The sequence below is a fragment of the Agelaius phoeniceus genome, chromosome 4 (genome assembly GCF_051311805.1).
Source record: "Agelaius phoeniceus isolate bAgePho1 chromosome 4, bAgePho1.hap1, whole genome shotgun sequence".
NCBI lineage: Eukaryota > Metazoa > Chordata > Aves > Passeriformes > Icteridae > Agelaius > Agelaius phoeniceus.
The window spans coordinates 70491977-70512383 of NC_135268.1; the positions used below are offsets into that span (position 1 = coordinate 70491977).

The 20407-nt window shown below is 37.1% G+C and overlaps 1 protein-coding gene across 2 annotated transcripts in view; it reads right to left on the reverse strand.

The window, feature by feature from the left end:
• Nucleotides 1-2355: 2355 nt before the first annotated feature.
• Nucleotides 2356-20407, reverse strand: part of CTNNA2 (catenin alpha 2) — a 478672-nt gene continuing 460620 nt past the window's right edge. For both annotated transcript variants that reach the window (XM_054632611.2, XM_077177858.1), the window contains one exon: nt 2356-3539. In XM_054632611.2, coding sequence (XP_054488586.1) covers nt 3252-3539 — 288 coding nt within the window. In that variant the 3' untranslated portion in view covers nt 2356-3251. The remainder of the gene's footprint in view (nt 3540-20407) is intronic.

The window sequence follows — 20407 nt, forward strand, 5'->3', positions numbered from 1 at the left end:
GCTCTTCAAAACAGTCATTTGCTGCATATTTATCAGCTGGAAGCAAATTATTTAAAAATAACTAAGTTCTGTCATTAAGAAATATATAAATATATTCACTCCTCTTGCATTTCTGGTACAACTTGAACATTTTCCAGGTACACAGGAAGATGTGTGATACCCACACATTTAGGCTGAGAACCAAGGTGATAGTCATGAGAAAGGGCTGCAGATTTCTGAGCAGAAGTGTGGAGTTCCCTTTTTTCAATGGAGCAATGTCTCAAGGATTTACAAAATCCACATTATTTTTTTATGCTTACCCTTTATACTACACTCAAAATTCTTCCAGATCTGTAAGATTTGCAAGATTTGAAGATGGAAATTCTGTGGGATAAATTCTTGATTGGCGAAGTTAATGGAATTATCATTGTGGCAATTACGGCATTGTGAAAAAGAATTTCACAATCACTTATTTTAAGATTTTTTTTTTTTTTAAATATTGAACTTGATGTTTGACAGTTCACTTTGTAACACTGGATTTCTGAGTTCTAAGGGCCAGTGGTTACTTTTTGCTTATTTAGATTTAGTGCTTATTTTTGCTTATTTAGATTCACAGAATCATAGAATGGTTTGGGTTGGAAGGGACCTTAAAGCACATATAGTTCAAAACTGTTGGTGCCTTACCTGATTTAGTCTCTCCTTGCAGGACAGCAATTCCAGGTTTTGTAATGATTCTCATCTTTCCATGCACTTTTCCATCCCTTGTTTCAGATGAGTGGATGAAAATTGCATGAACAATTCAAACACAGGCACCCAATATTTTCCTCTATCAAACCTGTCCTCATCCTGCTGGCTTTACTACACGAGCTGGGCACTGAACTGGCACGTCCTGGTTGGCTCCTGGCTCATTTTCTCATGTGCATTAATTTATAATGTATCAACACTACATTTTATTGTGTGGCCATGAAGATATTTAGAGCATAGATGGACAAAAGGCAAACCATCCCTCCAAAAGCAGGACTCTAATGGCCATGGACTAATTTGCCCAAAATCCCTCTGGATTTTTCCCTCACTGACTGATTTTCCTGGAGCATTTCACAGACACAGTGGCTATTCTGAGTGAGTGGCTGGTCCCAAACTCTTTTCACTGTGATCTTTATCCATGGAGCCCCCAGCACAGGTGAGTCCACATGTTCACAGGATCCATCAGACTCCGTGCTTTCCTCTAAACTTTTCCAAATTTGAGAAGCCTTTTAGAGCAACAGCATCATTTTAAAGCAACCATTGAGTTAATCCATCAGAGTTTCAGAGGAAAACACTTCTGAAGAAGGGCTATTGCTTTTCTTCATGGTAAATTGCCTATTTTCCTTTTCCATGCAGCCTGCCAGGACATTTTTACTTGTCTGATATTTGCTATTTTTGTCTTTAGACTCTGTATCTGTCTTTTGTCTCAGTAGCCTCATTTGTAAAGATCCTAATTACTTTTAGGAGGTTAATTATTACCACAAGCAATGTCAGTCTATGTCACACTCGAGGGCTTTGTAGGGAAAGCTCTGCAAGGACTTCCCCACATCTCAAATTTTGGTCATGCCTACACTCTCCATCTCTGATTGGGCAACTGCTTTTATTACACAGTACAACCAAAGAAAGCAGAAATAGTAATTTCCTAAAAGACCTCTGAGAGTACATTTCTTTACATAGACTGTGTAGGAGGGCAATAGAACAAAATTTGGTGCTTTGCTATTCTGAGGAATAATCAGCGTATCTGAGACAACATCCAAACATCTCTCAAAAACTCTGCAAGGGCTACACTTGTCACTATTGCTGGAACTCAGTGTTTATCACAGTGTTTCAAATCCCCTGTGAGGCCACAAATGTTCCACTTGATTATCTAATTACAAGAAAAATTAATAGATGCTCATTGTTTTCTTTTATATATACACCCAGCCTTTTTGATAATGGCAATAAAGGCTCTGTAATTAAGTAACTCTTGGTGTCAAAAGGGAATAAAAGTAGATATTTGTGCAGTGGACTTTGTACAGGCCTGTAAAGCATGGCACAACAGAAGATTCCAAGATTGTGAAGTGCCAACCTTACAAGTGAATGAACTGAATTCTCTTTATGATTGTTCTGAGGTGTTGCATTTAAACAAATAATTTCATGACACATACATCTCATGTGTATTGAGGGTTAAACCTTTCTCAGATTTAAACTCTGGTTTTGACTCACTGACCATGTTTGGCTTATTCTGGTTATTAAAAAATGAGAAAATTCACAAAAATTAAGAATAAGAAAGGAAGCACAAAGCAGAATTAGTAACTCTATACATCTCCTGTAATTCAGGAGATAGCTGTGCATTAAAGGAGACGAGCCAGATTGAGGATTCCAAGGTTAAATGAGTTTATTGAGTTAGTGGTTACAATGGTATGTCAGATACCTGTAATCCAAGCTACACCTACATATTTGCCTCTAAATTCTCACACTGTCAGTTTCCGTGTCTCTAAACATTCCACCACCAGGTCTTCTATTACTAATATAATAATAATAATAATCAGAATAATAATAATCATAATATAAAAGGCAATGTCAATCACCATATTGTGCTTCATACTCCACCATAAGGAATTCAATTGGCAAAAGTAAACCTCTGGTCATATTAATGGGATTAATTGAAATGTGAGCAGTCATAACACTACTAGAATATAAAGAACAAAATCTGGTTCAAAAGAAGCATTTTTAAGATGAATTAGTTTGAATCTGTTTTAAAAATTCACATACTATAATGAAGATGACTTAAAAGTTATATCATTTAATTATTGGGCCACACATTGAAGCATATTGGCTAGTACATTTTTGCACTGCAACAGAAGCAATACAAGCTTTATGGTCTACCATTACAATTCCTTTTTTTTTTTTTATTATTTTTCACTTAATATACCTGCCAACCTAATGTTTCTTGCATGCATAAAAATTTCGGGGTTTAGACTTGAATTTATCATTTATTCCACACGTATACACCCCCGTGACGCAAATTCTTTGGCCAATTTAATGCGATAGTTTAGTTTTAAAAAGGAAGCTTGGAGTTAAGTCCACTCAACATCAGAAGGCAACGCCCTGAATTTTGGGCACTGCAGAGAGTTATTTACTGGAATAGAGGCTCAGGTCGCATGCAAATTGTCACTTTGTCCCCCCCTCCCCATGCCAGACGCACACAAGTCGGCAGGTATGCGTACAAAAAAGAATATAAAACCCTCCTGGTAAAGCTCAGTGGTTTAGAATGAATCCATAGCTTTAAATTCACTTAAGGCCTGTACAGGGGAAATATGTTTCTTCTGGGACCCTCTCCTCACTCTTGTCTGATATTCTTCTGGTTTTTCTCTCTTTACTAGAGGTTTCTTCTCGGGGGCCTTCATCTTCCAAGATACAACTGGAGAGTTCACTGCAGCAGTGCCATAGACCTTCTGATATTTAGTAGAAGCCACATATGATGCTTTCACTGTAAGGACCACAGCGTTCATCAGGTTTTTAGCTGCCTGGATGAGAGAAGTGGCACTGTCCAGCTACAAAAACAGAAAACAAAATGAAATACAGCAAGGTTACTCCAAAGCAAAATACAGCAAGGTTATTCCACGGCTGGATCACTGGGCCATTTCCTGACTGGAGCCTGGATCCTCCCAGATCTCATCAAAGATGGAACAAATCCTCTTCCTCGGGGTACCCTGGAGTATCCAGCACAGGCAACATTGTGCACTGAACAGGAAAGGTAAGACTGTGGTGCCTCACATTACATTTTTTTAATAAGCTAAAGGAAAAGCTTGTGTTGTCTGGGAGTTGATTTTTTTTGTTTGTCTGTTTGTGAGTTTTTTTGGTTGTTGATTCTTTTTCTACAATTTAAGAAGTTTTCTGTTTTCTCACAAAAACCCCTTTACTTCTTACTTAAACCTTTAAAAATTTACTGTTACGTGTCAGCTGCAAAACAGGTCAACAGGGATTTTTCCCAAGTGTTCCAGTTTGTTCTAATTATTCCTGTTAGCCCAGGATAACCCCCCCAGTGATGTCTACAGGAACAGTGTGAGGCCAGCACTGAGCTTGTTAAAGAATCCCATCTGAAAAGATGAAAGGAGCTTCTGAAACCCCTACAGAAATCAAAAGATGAGACAGTTAACTGCAGGTTTTGGCAGCTCCTGTAATGTGTGAGTTACTTCTGGTCTCAAGGAATGTTACTTTGTGGTTACCAGGCTTTTTGTGCCTTTGTGCTTCTCCCATGCACGAACCTGCCTGAGGTTCCTGGGTGTCCTCAGGATGTAAGAGCCCTCAAGGGCTTGCTGAGCTTCAAAACACTGGGACTCCCAGTCAGCAAGCTTCCATCACACACTGAAGTGAAGTACATACCCCTGGCCAAAATTTTCAAAAGGATTCCAACATATAATGGGGACTTCCAAGGCAATGCCTCAATGTTCCACAACGTCAATCAGGTACTCGCCAGATCCAAGTGGATATTCTGAAAGTAATAAATCCTAAAAATATACCACTAAGGACTGTAACAAGCCAGGTTACTACTTATGATGTTCAATTATCCCTTTCTTAAAATACCCAAGAGTGGGATAGATGTTTTTTGTGGTAAAGCCTTTCAAATACACCATGGAAGCTGCTTCAATTACCTATGCCTTTCCCAGACTGTAGGAATGATATGGGATGTAGTATTATTTTACCTCTTTGATTCTACCCCACACAGTTCAGTAAATTTTTAGCTATTTTTAATTAGTACAAACGGCCTGTGTCACTCCAAACCTTTCCTGCTCCCTATTTTGGGAGCACATGGCTGTGTAATATAAATGCTGAGCAATGACAAACAGTCATAGGGCAATAACAAAAGCCACACCATACTTCACCTCAAGCATTTTGCATCATTAACAGAAGAGTTCAGGAGAAATCTCCTTCTGAAGGGTCAGTGACTGATGCGAACAAAAACAGACATTACAGAAAGCCTATATTTGAAACCACATTAATCTATACTTACCTGGGCTGTTTTATTTCCTGTGCTCTGGCCTTACACTCATTATAGTTCATCAAATACATAAACAGCTACATATATTGAGGTGAAAACCAAAAAAAAGCATTTTTATGACATTCACGTCCGTGGTGCCATTCCCTGAAATGCACAGTTAATTGCCTGCCCCTAGTAAATATTTTTCCCTGGGACTAATTTGTATTTCTGTTAGTAAAAGAAACGAAGTTAAAAGATGGAAAATTACATTACATGGTAGAAACATGAGTGTTCAATAGGGAGTAATGAAATATAATCCAGTCTAGTGTTATTCTATAACCACACTGCTGCATGATTTATAAGGCAATCTGTATGTTTGTTGGCAAATAACAGATCACACTCTATTAAATTAGGATATTCTAATTTGCTACAGAGATCTACAATCAAGCATTATTCATTGTTAAATTATTCTTTTTGAAACACTGGTGGATTGATATTGAATATAAAGTGATACCATCAAATAGTGTTTACTTCATAATCAGTGTGGATAAACTGACTGGATTGAGCCTCTATTGCACATTCCTGAATGAATTCTGGTTGCTGAAGGTTTCCAACAGTTTCACATTTTCCACCACAAAAAGCTGTTTTACATATATTAAGAAACAGAATAATTAAAGGAATCATTTTAAAATGAGGGGGCACCAAAATTAGATACTTAAACCCATACACAGTTCAATCTACACCTCTGAACACAGCAATTAGTAATTTTATGGACTGTAGTGATGAGGGAGTGCAGAATCTTCCACTTCTTCACACTCAGATGCAAGCTGCAATGACACCTTTTAGGAAACCAGGTTTTGTATTTTGATGCCATTTTAACTCTCTTCAGTTTCAGTATGCTGTTAGAGTAGATAAAAGCTCCCTGCTTTCACCATTAATAATCACATTTTAGGATGCAGATACTCAGTCTTTAACCCTAATATCCACTTATCTTGTAAAACACTTCCAAGTCTTGGAACCAGAAAAGAGACATAAAACCTCATCACAGGCTGTGAGTGCTCTCCAAAATCTGCTGGTGGTCATTCCATGCATCCAATTTGGCCACCCAAGCACTTCCCATGATTTTCTTACAGCTCCCAGCTCCTTGCCTGTATCATGGCTCAGCAAAGAACAATTAAACTGAATGAACATCATCCCAATTAACATTTGGATCTTCCCACACCACCGTGTTGCTCCAGCTTGAAGCTGTGCTTTGCCACACAAGGCTGGAATGAGGCACCAGTGAATCAAGCCCTGAGTGTTAATTCCCTACAAAACCTGTGCACTTTTCCAAAGGTTATGCTAATAATAATAAAAAAATCATAAGAAGGAAAATTAACATCTCAAATTAAAGCACCACTAGGAAAATTACTTCATAGTAATACAGAAGGCAACCTTTACTCCCTGAAATACACAAAGAATTATAGATATAATGATGGATTTTGGTCCAAACAGCCAACAGAGACTTTGACTTGCTGCACAAAGTAATGGTGTCCTCCTGCTTAGTCTTCTTTAAAAATATGTTTGCCTGCTTTTAGGGGAAAAAAAAAGCTAAACTTAGGTGACTATCCCATGACACTCAGTAAATGCTGAGGAAAATTCAAATTTCATAAAGAACCAAAGAATAACTGCACTGCACCTGGTCACTTAGAATAATTAAGGTTGGAAAAGATCTGCCAAGAGTATAATTCCAGGGTTTTCCTCCCTCTAGAGAAGATCCTTCAGGTTTTGAGGAGTTTTTGAGCTGTTTCTCAGCTGTCCTGCAATTTTCCTCTGCTATTTGCAGAATTTTCCAGAATCTTGAGATAATCAAGATTTCTTGCTTCTTTTACACATAATCAAAGTAAAATAACCAGCAATTGCAATAACAAAATAGCTGAAGAAATGGGAGGGAATAAACCTGGAAATTTTTGTCCTTAACTGTAAAGCCATGAAAAGAGATGTTCTCCCTGCATTGTCACACTGCTGTAATGGGGAAAAATTATAATTTATGTTTTAGAAAGGAGAAAATCTAACTTCCAGAGATGTCTTCATATTTATAATGGTAAATACTCCTAAAAATTAAGGGAAATTGAGAAAAAACCAAAACCAATCTGTATTTCTAGTAAGGATACAGAATGGGTAGTTTTAAAAGAGCTGGTTGTTTAAGAATGTTCTATATTATTACTGCTGACTTTAATAAACCTTGAAAAGTGGGTGAAGGCATCAAAAGAATTGTAGATAGTTTCTAGTCTATCTAAAAATTTGAGCAATGAAAATAAAATGACCTGTGAAATTATGGGCCAGCTCAGCTGACAGCACTCCCAAATTAAATGATGCAATGTCTGTGGCAGACTCCATAAATAGAGGCAAGAAATGCAGTTAGTGGTAAACAAAGGGTTGTGTGGGTTAAAATATTTTCAAAGTAACCTACATCATATTTTGGTATGATTAAACTTTGAATTACTTAAAATAGTGCTGTGGGTATAATTGGATCTTTGAAAGGTCTTTTGCTTAGTAATACATGACAGTTTGATTAAAAACTCACTTGACACAAAACTAACAAGACACAGACACAGAAGGATTCCAGATTCTCCAGCAGCTGCTTCCAGAAGTACACAAACACACAAAAATAAATAACAGTGCTCAGCAGTGAATTTCACAGTGGGGCCTTGGAGAAAGCATTTGGAGGCTTCAGAATATTAATATTTCTTCTAAAACTTGGAAAGGGAGTCACTCATTTGAGGAAATTTGCAGATAACAATTGGGAAAGTGTCAAGTCATGCAGAGGGCAAGTGATTGATACCTGTTAAAAGCCACAAATGTAGATTTAATTCTGGCCAGATCTACAGCAGAGGATGCCTAATTGCACAATGAGGAACTTTATTCTCTGCAGGATCCCAGGCAATCTCTCCTTGAGTACCCAAAAAGGAGGAGATTGATTAAATAGGTTCAATTATATTCAGTTTATTGTCTGTCCACAATCATGAGATACTGAGTCCTCTTCTCAATGCAAGAGCAATATTGAGGAACTGGGAAAAAAACTTTAAAAACCTCAGTAACAAAAAAAACCATCTTTTATGGGAAAGATTCAGCCAGCTCTGTTTTTTCCCACTTTCAAGTGAATGACTAAAAAAATGAGTTTTCACTGACTGAAATCAGCAAGTACATGTCAACAAAGCTGATTATATTTAAAGTTCCACATGTGAGACAAAGATAAAACAAAACTTAGAGGCTGAGAGGCGAAGCAGGTCATTTTAGTTATTAATTACCTGAAATTATTTATTTAGCAGTTATATTAATTAATCACGAGAACTCATGAAAGATTGATTCTATTTCTTGAAATTGTAAAATCAATATTGGATGGTTTTGCTTAATATGTATTAACTAGTGGACATTTTTAGTGCACATCAATTCAGGGAGCCTGGGCATCAGTTATGCAGGAAGGCAGCTCGGCTGATAACAACACCCCTAGTGACCTTCAAAGGTAGGAAAACAAAAAATTAGCATGAGGAGCTATTGATAAATAGAGTTTGTCTGGTACACTTGGTACAGATTGGGAGGAGAAAATATAATTTATTTTACACATTGAAATAAAACCTGTAGCCCCTCAAGTACTCCTGGCTAAGACTTGATTTGTACACCTTGAACGGGTGACTTAGGCACTGCCAAGCCTTAAGGATTCTGTGAATTCTGGGTGAATTCCTTGCTTCTCCTCCTTTCCAAAGGAAGTTCACACTTTCCTAGACAAGGCACAGTTGCTCTTATCCCACCCCAAAGGTCAATCAACAGTCTCCAGAGAAAATAAGGCTACAATTATGCAATTATGGCCCTGGATGGTAAATCAGGAGTACGGATTTCTCAGATTGTATTCTTATGCAGCAGAACATTTTCCTCTCAGCTGAGATTAACAGTGAATCCATACCTACAAGAGGCGTGCCAGAAAAAGATCTTATTTATAAAATTATATCTTACATTTCTGTGGCACATTTCATGCATAAAACATGACGCTGTTAGAGAGAGCCAATGCAAGAATGGCCTGTTTGCTATTCAGATGCTCCCTTCCCTTTGGAAGGAGACATCTGCTCTTTATCAACACCACTGAGGGGCTGTTTTACTCAGGCACTTCAAAATCTCACAGGGCTCTTGCTAGCTACAGTCCATTTGGAGAAAACTATCCTAAATACTTGGAAATTTCTCTCTCTCTCTCAAAAGAAGTCTTTATCTGGAATGTAATGTGGTCATAATAATGTTAAAAATGGATCTGTAGCCACGCAGAGAAAATGGTATTGTACTTGTCCTTTCTTAGCTATTTGTTTTCACATTTGACTGCAATTAACTTACTCCTTTGTACATGATGAATATTTAATTCATTCTGGGGATAGTTGTGTTTTATAGGTGCCCAATCCACTGAATAACCACCCTCATCTGCATTTTTTCAATTACAGGTAAGAAACCCAGGGGATTCCCAAGCCCATTTTGTTGTATTAAACAAAGGCTGCCACGTCCAAGGACAGCAGAAAGCACAAAAACACAGCAATAACTATGGATATCTTGTGTCTTCTATGGACTATAGTCACTTTAAAACACATTACCAACTGCTGTATGCTAATTTGCAAAAGCAGAAGCAAATAAAAATACTCCCAGAACTGACATTCCCAGTAAAAGGTAAACAGCCATAATAGAAATGCATTTCTACATTTGCTTTACTTATTCCAAGGAAATATTTTAGTATTTCAGACACAAAAGGATAAAGGACAAAATGATATCCTAATTCATTTGCTTTGAGAAGAACACTTAATGGGAAAGCTCATATTTTAACAAGTGAAATGGTGAAATGACAAAAAGACAATTGGAAACACCTGAAAGTTAATGAATTACCTAATTAACTAATTATTTTTCTGGAAAATAATTATTGCTAGTGTCTCTCTAGCCTGCAGGTCCCAAAGGTGGAAAACACATTATTGAATTTTTGATAGATACTATTTTTTTCCTATTTAACAAATGCATTTACAGTGAATAAATTATTTCTCCAATACTATTGTTATGGAAAAAAATTACAATAATTCATCTAGTTACCAAATATAATGTAGGTTATTTCCTTGGTATTTAACATTTAATTAATATCTTGTTGCATTCATTACAGAATTTAATGGGGGAAATTATTTTGACCCATAACAAAAAAATCTCAGAGAAACACTTAATTTTCTTTTTCTACTCATTATCTGCCATTTCACAGGAGAAAAAAGATGCCAAACCAGTACAATTCTTACCACTTACCAGAACCTCTGTAAGGACAAGCAATCCTACACAGCATTGGATTTTTAAAATTCAATTGCTTTAGCAGTCTTTTCCATGCTACAGCACTGTCTCAGGACTTTCAGAGTCTGCTGCTGAATTAAAGTATTTCACAACAATCTGCATGCCAAAATATCTGGAAAAACTCTAGAGGACAAGGAAGAAATCCTCAGTGAATAAAGCTAAAGGAGTTTTGTAGATGGGGACAGGAAAATTTGGCTCTTTATGCCACATGTTTTCTTTGCTAAGGATGAATGTAGAGGAAGAAGCGCTTTCTACATCAACCCACAACTGAGAAACAAAGGAATGAGTCTCCTGCCATGGTGATTTGTAATGTTTTTCTTCCAAATCCTCCTCATTCTGCACAGAAGGAAAGTCTGGAGGACGATGGCAAGGGTGGAATGTCCTGGACAAAGAGCAGGATTGTCTAATGGCCACCACAACTCCAACGCTCCCTGAAGCGAACTTGGCACAACTTGACACATTTACAACTTCAAAACCATTCTGCCCCATGGAATTTTCTCTGAGTGTTTGGATGATTAACAGGAAATAGAATTTGATATGACTGATTTAAACCTAACGTTCAACAAGATAAAAAGTCTGCAGCAAGATGAAGTCCAAACTCTATCTGATGGGAGAGGCAAACTTGAGCTATAACTAAAATTTTTTTATATTGCCAGGAGGATTCCTGAAGAAAATTAGAGTAGGAAGTCTGCCAAAACTCAGTATCAAGCCAAATTTAAAAAAAAAAGAAATTTACACTAATTTACAGAGGTATTTACATGCCTGAAGTCTACCCAAGACACAACATGGTCTGAACCTGAGGTCACAGAAAAGCAAGGGCAGGTCTCTGTCAAAAACATCAGTACACATTTCCATTACATATCCAATTGCAGCTAAATCTGAAAAAAAGAGGAAATAAATGATCTCTAACTAATCTATGATACTGATCTCCCTGCTCCCAACTGGTGTTTTGACTTGTAATGTGAAGATAGAAATACATTTTAAAAGCCCAAAATAATCTAATGCTCTTTCAACCTGAGTTTTAGGAGCAAATCTTTTTGTTCTTTATCTAGAGAACAGGTACAATAAAAAGAAAAAAAATCATGTCTTTCTAACAATCTTACCTGAAATGAGTCCAAGTCATGTCTGCTTGGCTGGAAATTGTACTCAGCGATAAAATGCAGGGGACTTTGGATACAAAAAAAATCAATAAAGCACAGAAACACTCTATGCTTCACATGAGTAAATGTGTTATCTCCTGCTATTTCTCCTGATTTTGTCTCAAGGAAAACAAAAGGAAAAGCAGCACAAAGCAGGACTTAAGACTACAATGCTGAGAAATGTGCTATTTCCCCAAATTCTTTTTTTAATTTGTACCAGTGTCAGACTGGTATCTGTATGTGATTTATCTCCATATCTTCAGCTGTGAGGATCTGCCAGTTTTTGAGGCAAATCTGCTCCTCCAGCTCCTCTCCTATCTCTAAAATCATGATTGCCAGGTCAGCACAGGGACACTTCGAAGATCAAAGTGCTGCACAGGTACAGCTGGCTTTTCTCAGGAAAAGTCTTGGAAACAATGCATCAAACACATCAGAATAAATAAAATAAAATAAAATCTTGTTGTAGAATGGAAGATGATACCAGGACAACTATTCCTTGCTTCCTAAAGTTTGCCTGCTGTTCTTCATGTGTATTTTATGTCTTGTAGAAACAGATAAAGGCTCCAACCATTCAAGGTATTGATCATTTTTGAGGTGCTAAAAGGATTTTTCTCCCTTGGAGCTGAGGGTCCTCCCAGTGTTGATCAACTCAATCACTGAAAACATTCATTTCTCTGTTTGATTCCCTGCGCACTTTCCAGGACTTTACAACAGTGTGCAATGTAAAAAGAAAAAAACAATTAAAAAAAAATCAAAACTCCACCATAGTCTTCAAGGGGAAGCTCTATTTCAGTCTGACACAGATGGCTTAATCATATATAACAAAAAATTTTTAATGGAAATTCTACAATTTTATACCTAATAAATTATTCATTATTAACTGTTCTATTTATTTGGCCAACCCAATCAATAGTTAAACAACATTCAGTAAGTAATGAGAGCCCCCTACTAGAAGGATTTTTTTTTCCCTGGTCAATTACTGAACAAACAATTTGTAAATGCATTTGTTCATTACATTTTAAACTTTAGCTAACACTAAATGTCATTAAAAACCATTAAAACAGGTAGTAATTACCTGTTCTTAGTGGAAGCAAATGAAACCAGAACAGAACAAAAACATTTGTAAAGGCCATTGCAATTCACAGGGAAAGAACAAGTAAAGATGACAGCAAATTGAGAATAAATTGGAATGAATAAAATCTTGCTCAGAATTCTAAGGGCTCATTTTTATTACTCATGTTTTATTATGCAAATATACTTTAAGGATGAAAAGAACCTTTTGAGGTCATCTAGTGCAATGTCCTGTTGAAAATTTGAATTACATGAGGTTGTTCTGGATTTTGCTGAAATTCGGGTATGTCCAAGATGGATAATTTCACATCTCTGGGCTAGAGAACCACACCCTGCACTTGAATTTCACTACCCTCCAATTAAAACATTTTTACCTTATCTCTAATTGGTATTTCCCATGTGAAAACTTTTTTTTTTTTTTACTGCTTTTCCTGTCCCTATGTCCATGCAACTCTGACAGGTCTGGATCTGGTTCTTCCAAACCCTCCTCCAAGGTAATTGTAGGCAACAATATTTTCTCTGAGCCTTCTCTGTACACATACAAATGTATCTGTGACCTGTGCAGATGATGTTGGCAATCTCATTTTCACTGCTAAAAGAGCAAGTGTCCTATCCAAATGGGAAAAAAAAAAAAAAGAGTAGCTGTAGAAAAGGAGGAAAAAAAATATCACTTCTTGACAAATTTTTAATTTAAACTGAAATTGTTTAAGTCCATTATGACTCTCTTGAGAAAATACTTGTGTCAGGGATTACAAATTTTCCTGGAGTCTCTTTTCCTTTGCAGTTCAGTACTTCAGGCAGAATTTTCCCTGAGCAATAAATGCAGAAGCACTGATATCTTCCATGACTCAAATAATCCAAAGGGTTCCTCTGCTTTTCACCTCAGGACAACCATCCCACCACAAAACAAATTAATTCAACCACATCTCCAAATCTTACCACTAATCCAGAATTTACATAAAGGAGATGAAGGTATAGACTGCAGAAGTATGGTGAAATGAAAAGGCATTTGCAGAGGCTCTTTTCTTATAAAGTTCTGATTTAAATAGTCATGCTAAGCCACAGGCTAGACTGATGCACTTAGTTGGCATCAGAAAAATTCAAACTTTAAATATTAGTCATGTCTTTAAATATTAGTCCTGGCTTGTGTCACTTGAAGCCCCAGAATTTTTTCAGATGCCTGTTATTGAGCAATTTCCCTAGGAATGAAAGCAGGAAAAACAGGGCTGCTCCTAAAATCCATTGATTTGGTGTGTTTGGTGACTGAGTCAAAGTGTTCAGAGCTTTCATTTCTACAAATTAAGTCTTGCACTCAATCTACCCAATTCTAGGTTCTGGACCAAAAGATTTCAGATTCCTTTTCTTCTCGGTGAGGAAGACCATGGAGCACTCGAGGTCTTTCATGGGTTCTTTTTCTACAGAGATGGGCCAGAGCACTTCCCCTTTAAAACTCAGTTTAGAGATCCTAAATTGCATCAGAATCCTAAAATTAATACAGTGAATCGAGGCAGGTGCTCAACATCTGCAAAAAAACACTCCTTGGATTTGGCCTAGTGGTTCAAGAATTCAAACAACTTAATGAATGTTTTTGTGACTATTTTTCTTAATTCTCTTTTGGTCTCCCCAAAAGAGTCAAATGGGCAAAACCCACAAAATACAAGACATACAAATCTCTCCAACCTCCAGAACCTAAAAAAAATCAGGGCACCAAGACAGAAAATTTACAGATAAATTATAATAAGCAATTTAAAAATTTCTGTCCAGGAAAAAATTAGACATCAGCTCAGTTGAATTTACTTCCATATGAATATAAACCCTCAAAAGAAGCCCAAGGCTAAACTTTCTGACTCTGTACACATGGTTTAATTCACCTGCTTATGCCTGTGTATTTTTTAAGATATTACCAATCTAGGCAGTTGTCAGTATCTACCTGGAATAAGAATCTCTCATCCCTCTGGAAATGGCTCTTGAGTTCCACACTAAGGAAGGCTGGAGTGAAAATCCCAGATGCAGATGTTTACACTTGGCTAGATGAGTCAGGATTCACACAGCAATAGAGATGAGACCACAGACCTCTTCATCATTCAATTAAAATCTTTCTGAATAATAAAATAATCAGTTTCCATTACAGAAGGGACCTACTCTCATCTTTTTGCACAGCTTGAGTGGGGCAGCCTCCCATTGTTACTGCAGAATTTCTTTCTAATTCTATCTCTTTCAAACCATACTTAACTTGGGTGAAGTCTTTCTCCTGTTGTTTTTTTTTTTTTTGTATTTGTGGTTCATTTGTTTTTTGGGGGTTGTTTTGTTGGTTTTGGTTGGCTAGTTTTGGTTTTGGTTTTATTTTATTTGGCCATCCAAAGTGGAAACTGCAACATCAAATGCAAGGCAGAAAAACACTGGTCTTGAACACTGAGTATTTTAGTAGTATACTATTTTAAAAATAGCAAACTAACTCAAAATTTTAAGCTTTGTTTCTTTACATTTTAAATAGAAAAAAAGATATAAAGAAAGAAGTATTCTAAAATATTTATTTTCATTCTTACTACTTTTTTCTTTTAGTTACTATTAATAAAATTTTCTTTATAAGATTTTAAAATTTTAAACCTACTTTACCTTTTTCCTAATCATATCTCACAACAAGAAATAAGTACATAAGTAATTAACCAACACTAAAACCCAGCACACTCATCAACACATTAATTAAGAAGTCTCCAAATTAAAAAAATCTTAAATTACCAAAACGACTACAGTCATGAAGGAGTATGTAGTGCTTGAAACCCATTGTGATTCTATAGATCCTTTCTGCCTTGAGCGTGGCTCAGGATTATTTGTAGAAAGGAAATAATGACAATATTTATTTCTGTTTTCAGTTTTACCAGGGTACACCATGTGTTTGCTTTGAGACACTCAGATGGGACTGATAAAAATCCAAGGGATTATTGATTCAAGAGAATCATTATTGAATGTCTTTGAGTGCAACTGTCCCAGGATCAGAAAGTCCAGGGTGTTAAGGCAGTCCTGGTCTCCTCCATCACCACACTCAGTTCAAGTGTAAATGTGTAAATTTGTGTTGTTAATTCAAACAAGCTGAGGTCGAGGTTTAAAAGGACTCAAATCAACATGAAGAGTCCTCTAGAATGCTGTGCACTGTCATTGTGACTTCTGCTGAAACAGGATTAAATCCACACAATTCGTGTTGAGGCAATGGTGTTAAACCAGCCCAAAACTGCAGGAAGAGAGGGCAGGGGGAGAAGCATCTCTCTGCCAGCTGACATGGTTTGGGAACAGATGGAGCATTTCACAGCTCTCCCTCACTTCTCACAGAGAAAAAGAAGGTAAGAACCAACCCACAAAGTTTTAATTCAACTTGTAAGATAAACCAGCCTGGCAAATAGAGAAAAATTGAGAATTTCACATAGCTGCTTTAATCATACTGAAAAAAATGCTTGATCCCTGTAGGTGATCTTGTATCATTAAACTATTGCTCACCCTTTGCCATTGTGACTGAGGAATAAATCTTTCATCTAAATGTTGATCTCCTTAAATGTATAGATGTAAATAGACTAGTTAATATATTGGGTTTGCTTTGAGATGATTATACACAACGTGCTTGCAAGTATAAATTTTTTAAGAATACTGCATCAAAAATTAACTTTCAGTTTGCTAATAATTTATGATGATTTAACTCATTGGAATTAGCATGTATTGGAAGAAATTTCTCAGATACTTGCTTTAAAAGTTTTCATATTAAACACTAAATAAAATCAGCTGAAATCTAGGCCTTATAACATTTTAATTTAATGTAATGTACATGTAAATAATATTAAACAAACTTCATAATTTAGTGAACACACATTTAAGCCAAAGCTGTAAATGTAGGAATCTATGCACTTTGGACATTTTAATATTTTTTTAAATCATAGCTGCCAGTAAAATAATTTAACAGGGGAATTAGCTCAGTAAATGTAGCATGAGTTTATTTATTCTCCCAAAGTTAAGCTATTCAGCCAAACTCACAGCCTGGGGTTACCTGGACAAAAATTTGTTATTAGAATTGGCACAGACAGATTTCAGGTTAATTATTGCAACAGTTCATGTAATTTGGAGTATCTTCCCCTGTACAAACTCCCCACTATACAGAAGTCAGCCAACTGCTAATTTGCTCATCTTACAAGACAACTTTAGAATGCAAATTTCTCTGGATTCAAAGAAATCCACTGACATCTCTGTTCCACAATATCCCCTCAGTGCTGATCACTGTCTCTAATTCACCATCCATATTGAATGACACCAATTCCGATTTTCTTTTCCCAATACTTACACCACTCTTAAAAAGAGTTTCTCCATGCCACCAAAATGCTTTTGTGTCATTGAAGTGAGATTAGGGCACTGTACAGTTGCTCTTTGTGTTTTATCAATTCTGTGCAAAAACTCAAGTCTCCTGCATTATGCAAGAATAATTATGTGAGAAGGCAATTTGATAAACTCATCAGCAAAGGATGTGCTTAGGATCTAAATTAAATTTTACCTCCAAGCATTTGCCTCTGAAAAGAACAAACTTCAAATCATCTTTAAGAGAAGCAATTCCCATGAAATTTTCCCAGTGAAACATTAGAGATTGACTAACCTGTTTTTTTTTCCTTTTCCTTTCCTGAAAAGATTAAAGTTTGGGGAAGCTAAATTTGCCAGGCAAGTTCATGGCTTTGCAGCGGAAGATTTGAAGATTTCAGTGTCTGGTTTACTAAAGGAATAGGCAGTAGTAATAAAACACCTCGTGCACATTATTCAAAGCTAGAAAAGCCTGTCAGGGAGACATTTTTATATTCTTTGTCATTATTTTTCTCTTTGACAGGGAGGGAAACAACCATTTCTGAAATTTTTGGTAGGTAGCTTTGTAAACAAGACTCTCACTCTCCCTGAACTCCATTTACATGTCCTGTGCTTGGATACAAAGAGCATCCCTGAGTCATCAGGGAGGAATATCTGTGCATCACTATGGACCAATTCCCAGCAATGCCACTGACCAGATGATGGAATGGTCTGCACCTTCACCCAACTGCTCAGAGCCACCCAGTCACCTGAAAACAGAAGTACTTCATCCATCAGCCTATGAAGCCCCTCTGCTGAAAAGGCTGGGGCTGCACTCTCCTCCTGTGATTTATCCAGGACACGGTGCTGCCTTTTAGTGCCTCTCACTGGGATATGAGCAGACCCCACACAAAGCTGGTAAAGAACTTCAAATGAACGAGAACAGCAAGATTTGCAGTATCCCTAGGACCCAAAATCTTCATATGATCCTTCTTCTGCCCTTTAGTATGAGAGCTCTGACATCTTGACAGCTTTGATAGATACCCAGGAGGCAGAACAAGAAAGGAAGATCTTCGTAGTCCATCTTGTCTTTTTTTAATATGCTGAGGGATATTAAAACAGTGAAGCAGTAATACGTGGGGCTGAGGGAAATAGGTAACAAGACAATGCTTTAAAGTAAAATTGTAACATTTAGGTAGTGAGACAAAAAACACACCAAGAAATTCAGTCAGCAGCATCCCTGCCCATCTCAAGTTCTTATCAAAGGAAAAAAAAAAAATCAAATGCTTTGATTTATAATTTCAAAGGCTAAGCCTGAGTTACATCTCTTCTGGGTTTTCTGCTTAATGTTATGTCTTCCACAATTTACCTCTGAATTTTATTTCATCTATGAAAAAGGTTTTATAATTGGCTTATTGTCAATACACAGCTTCACATATATTCTGGATAAAGTGAATAAAACAGTAATAGAGAATATTAAAAACAAAAAAGAAACCCTGTCCCATATAAACAGCCATTATCCACAGTTAATAATGATAAATTTATAAATAACACCATCTATCTTTAATCATAAAGAACTTCAGGAAAATTATGGCCCAGCACCGTAATTAAATACTGTAATTAAATTAATGGAAGTTCAGCAACTGAGTTCAAGGGGACCAGAGTCTGCCTTTGCACAGGGCAAGATAAACATTGAAGGATCAGTTTAACCATCAGCCAATGGACCACCTGTGCAGGGAAATTGCTTTGCAGGTGAATTTAACTCTGGGACTTCTGGACAGGGAGCAAACGCTTCTCCACAGGTGATTGAGACAACACATGCAATTAACTCTGTGAGTCCTATGGTTAATTGGAAAAAAAAAGAGAAACTATCAAAAAATCCCCCATTCTGATGTGTCTTCCCTCCACCCCCAGAGCTACAAAGACAAAGATGAGACAGGAGGTTACTCACCGTTGAGGAGTCACCGCTTCCAGTCTCAAGCGTAGCTCCCTCAGCACAGGTGGGTGGGTGGGTGGAAAGTTGACTAGCCCTGCCCCCATCTATGACATCACACTCTACCTCATAAAAGGTAGTGAAAGTGCTCTGAACTCCAGTCTGATTTCCGAGAGATACAGAAAAGAGATAGTGAGAGAGAGAGCAAGAGAAATATTGTGCCGTAGCGTAGAGCGAGGAGAGAGGGAACGTGTGCTGAAGGAGCTATGCTTGGCCAAGGACACAGGGCCTCCTCCACGATGAGTAACCCCACTGGCTGGGGTTCCTCTCACTCCTTCCCACAGCACAGGCCTTGCTGATTCAAAAGGGGAACGTTTTTGGCACTTTTTGATGACAACCAGAGAGGACAGAAAGCTCTATCCCAATTAAACGCTGACTGACATCAGATCGGGCCTGAATTTGGTCAATAGATTCCTGATTTTATGTGTGGTTTTGTCCAGCCAAACTGCACAGAAACATCCACACCAGTGCAAGCAGATAAAATTTCAGTGATTGCAACAGGAATTACACTTGTGTTGCCCCATGTGGGATAAACATCCAATTCACACCCGTGGATTGACCCTTGAGTAGAGTAATCCAGAGGGTTGGGTCTCCTGCACCAATGCAAGAGGGAGGGCAGGAACAGAATTATGGTTTTCTTGTATTGAAAATTAGAACTGACAAACTGTGCTGAAAGAACAAGTGAGGGAAGTATAAAAATTCTGGGCATACATTTATTTACAGAGCACACTTTCAAGTTCCAGAAAATAGCAATAAAATTGCAAAGAGGTGATGTTTTTAAAAATATACATTTTTAGACAATGACAGCCCTACAGGCTGAGGCACACTTTTTTTTTCAAACAACATCTCAAGGACTGATACTGGAGGACTTGAAATGGGATATTTAGTCTACTTTATTGTAAATTATATTTTTATCATCCAAATTCTGGAAAAGCAGGTTTGGGAGTAAACATAATTGCTTATATTATCCACTGGGATTTGCTTAATAACCTAGCTGTAGACTAAAATTGAAAAATAGTGTATTTTTTTTTCTGCTGCTACACCTAACTCTATTAAATAAAACTGGTTAGAGAATGGGGGACTTATGCAGTGCCAGTAAAGACTGCTAGTGTAAGAGCCTGCCTTTTGGAAGAGAAAAAATAAATATTCCTTAAATGTCTTTTGAGGGTATGTATTATAAGCACATGGAGTTAATATTGATGCTTTCCCTCAGGCTTTTTTGGTGCTACAAGGTTCATGTGAATTATAGTCTAATAATGATTAGTATTTCTGTCTTAATAATGATTAATGTGCATTCCCTGCTCTGTCAGTGTGTTCTTTGTTTTTCTCTCCTTTCCTTAGACTGAAAAAAGGAAGTGTGTGACTCATGTCTAGTACCAGTCACTCCACCTGACAACAGAATCAAGCATTTACCTTCTTAACCTTCAAAACTTTCATCATTGTGGTTATCCTGCAGTATCTGCAGATGTTGCTTTAAAGCAGTGCATTTGTGGGATTAAAAACTCAACAAAAATGGGTGCCCAGTGGGCAAAATGAAGAGTTATTGTGGCTGTTAGAGATGAGATGTGACTGCAGGAACACAATGCA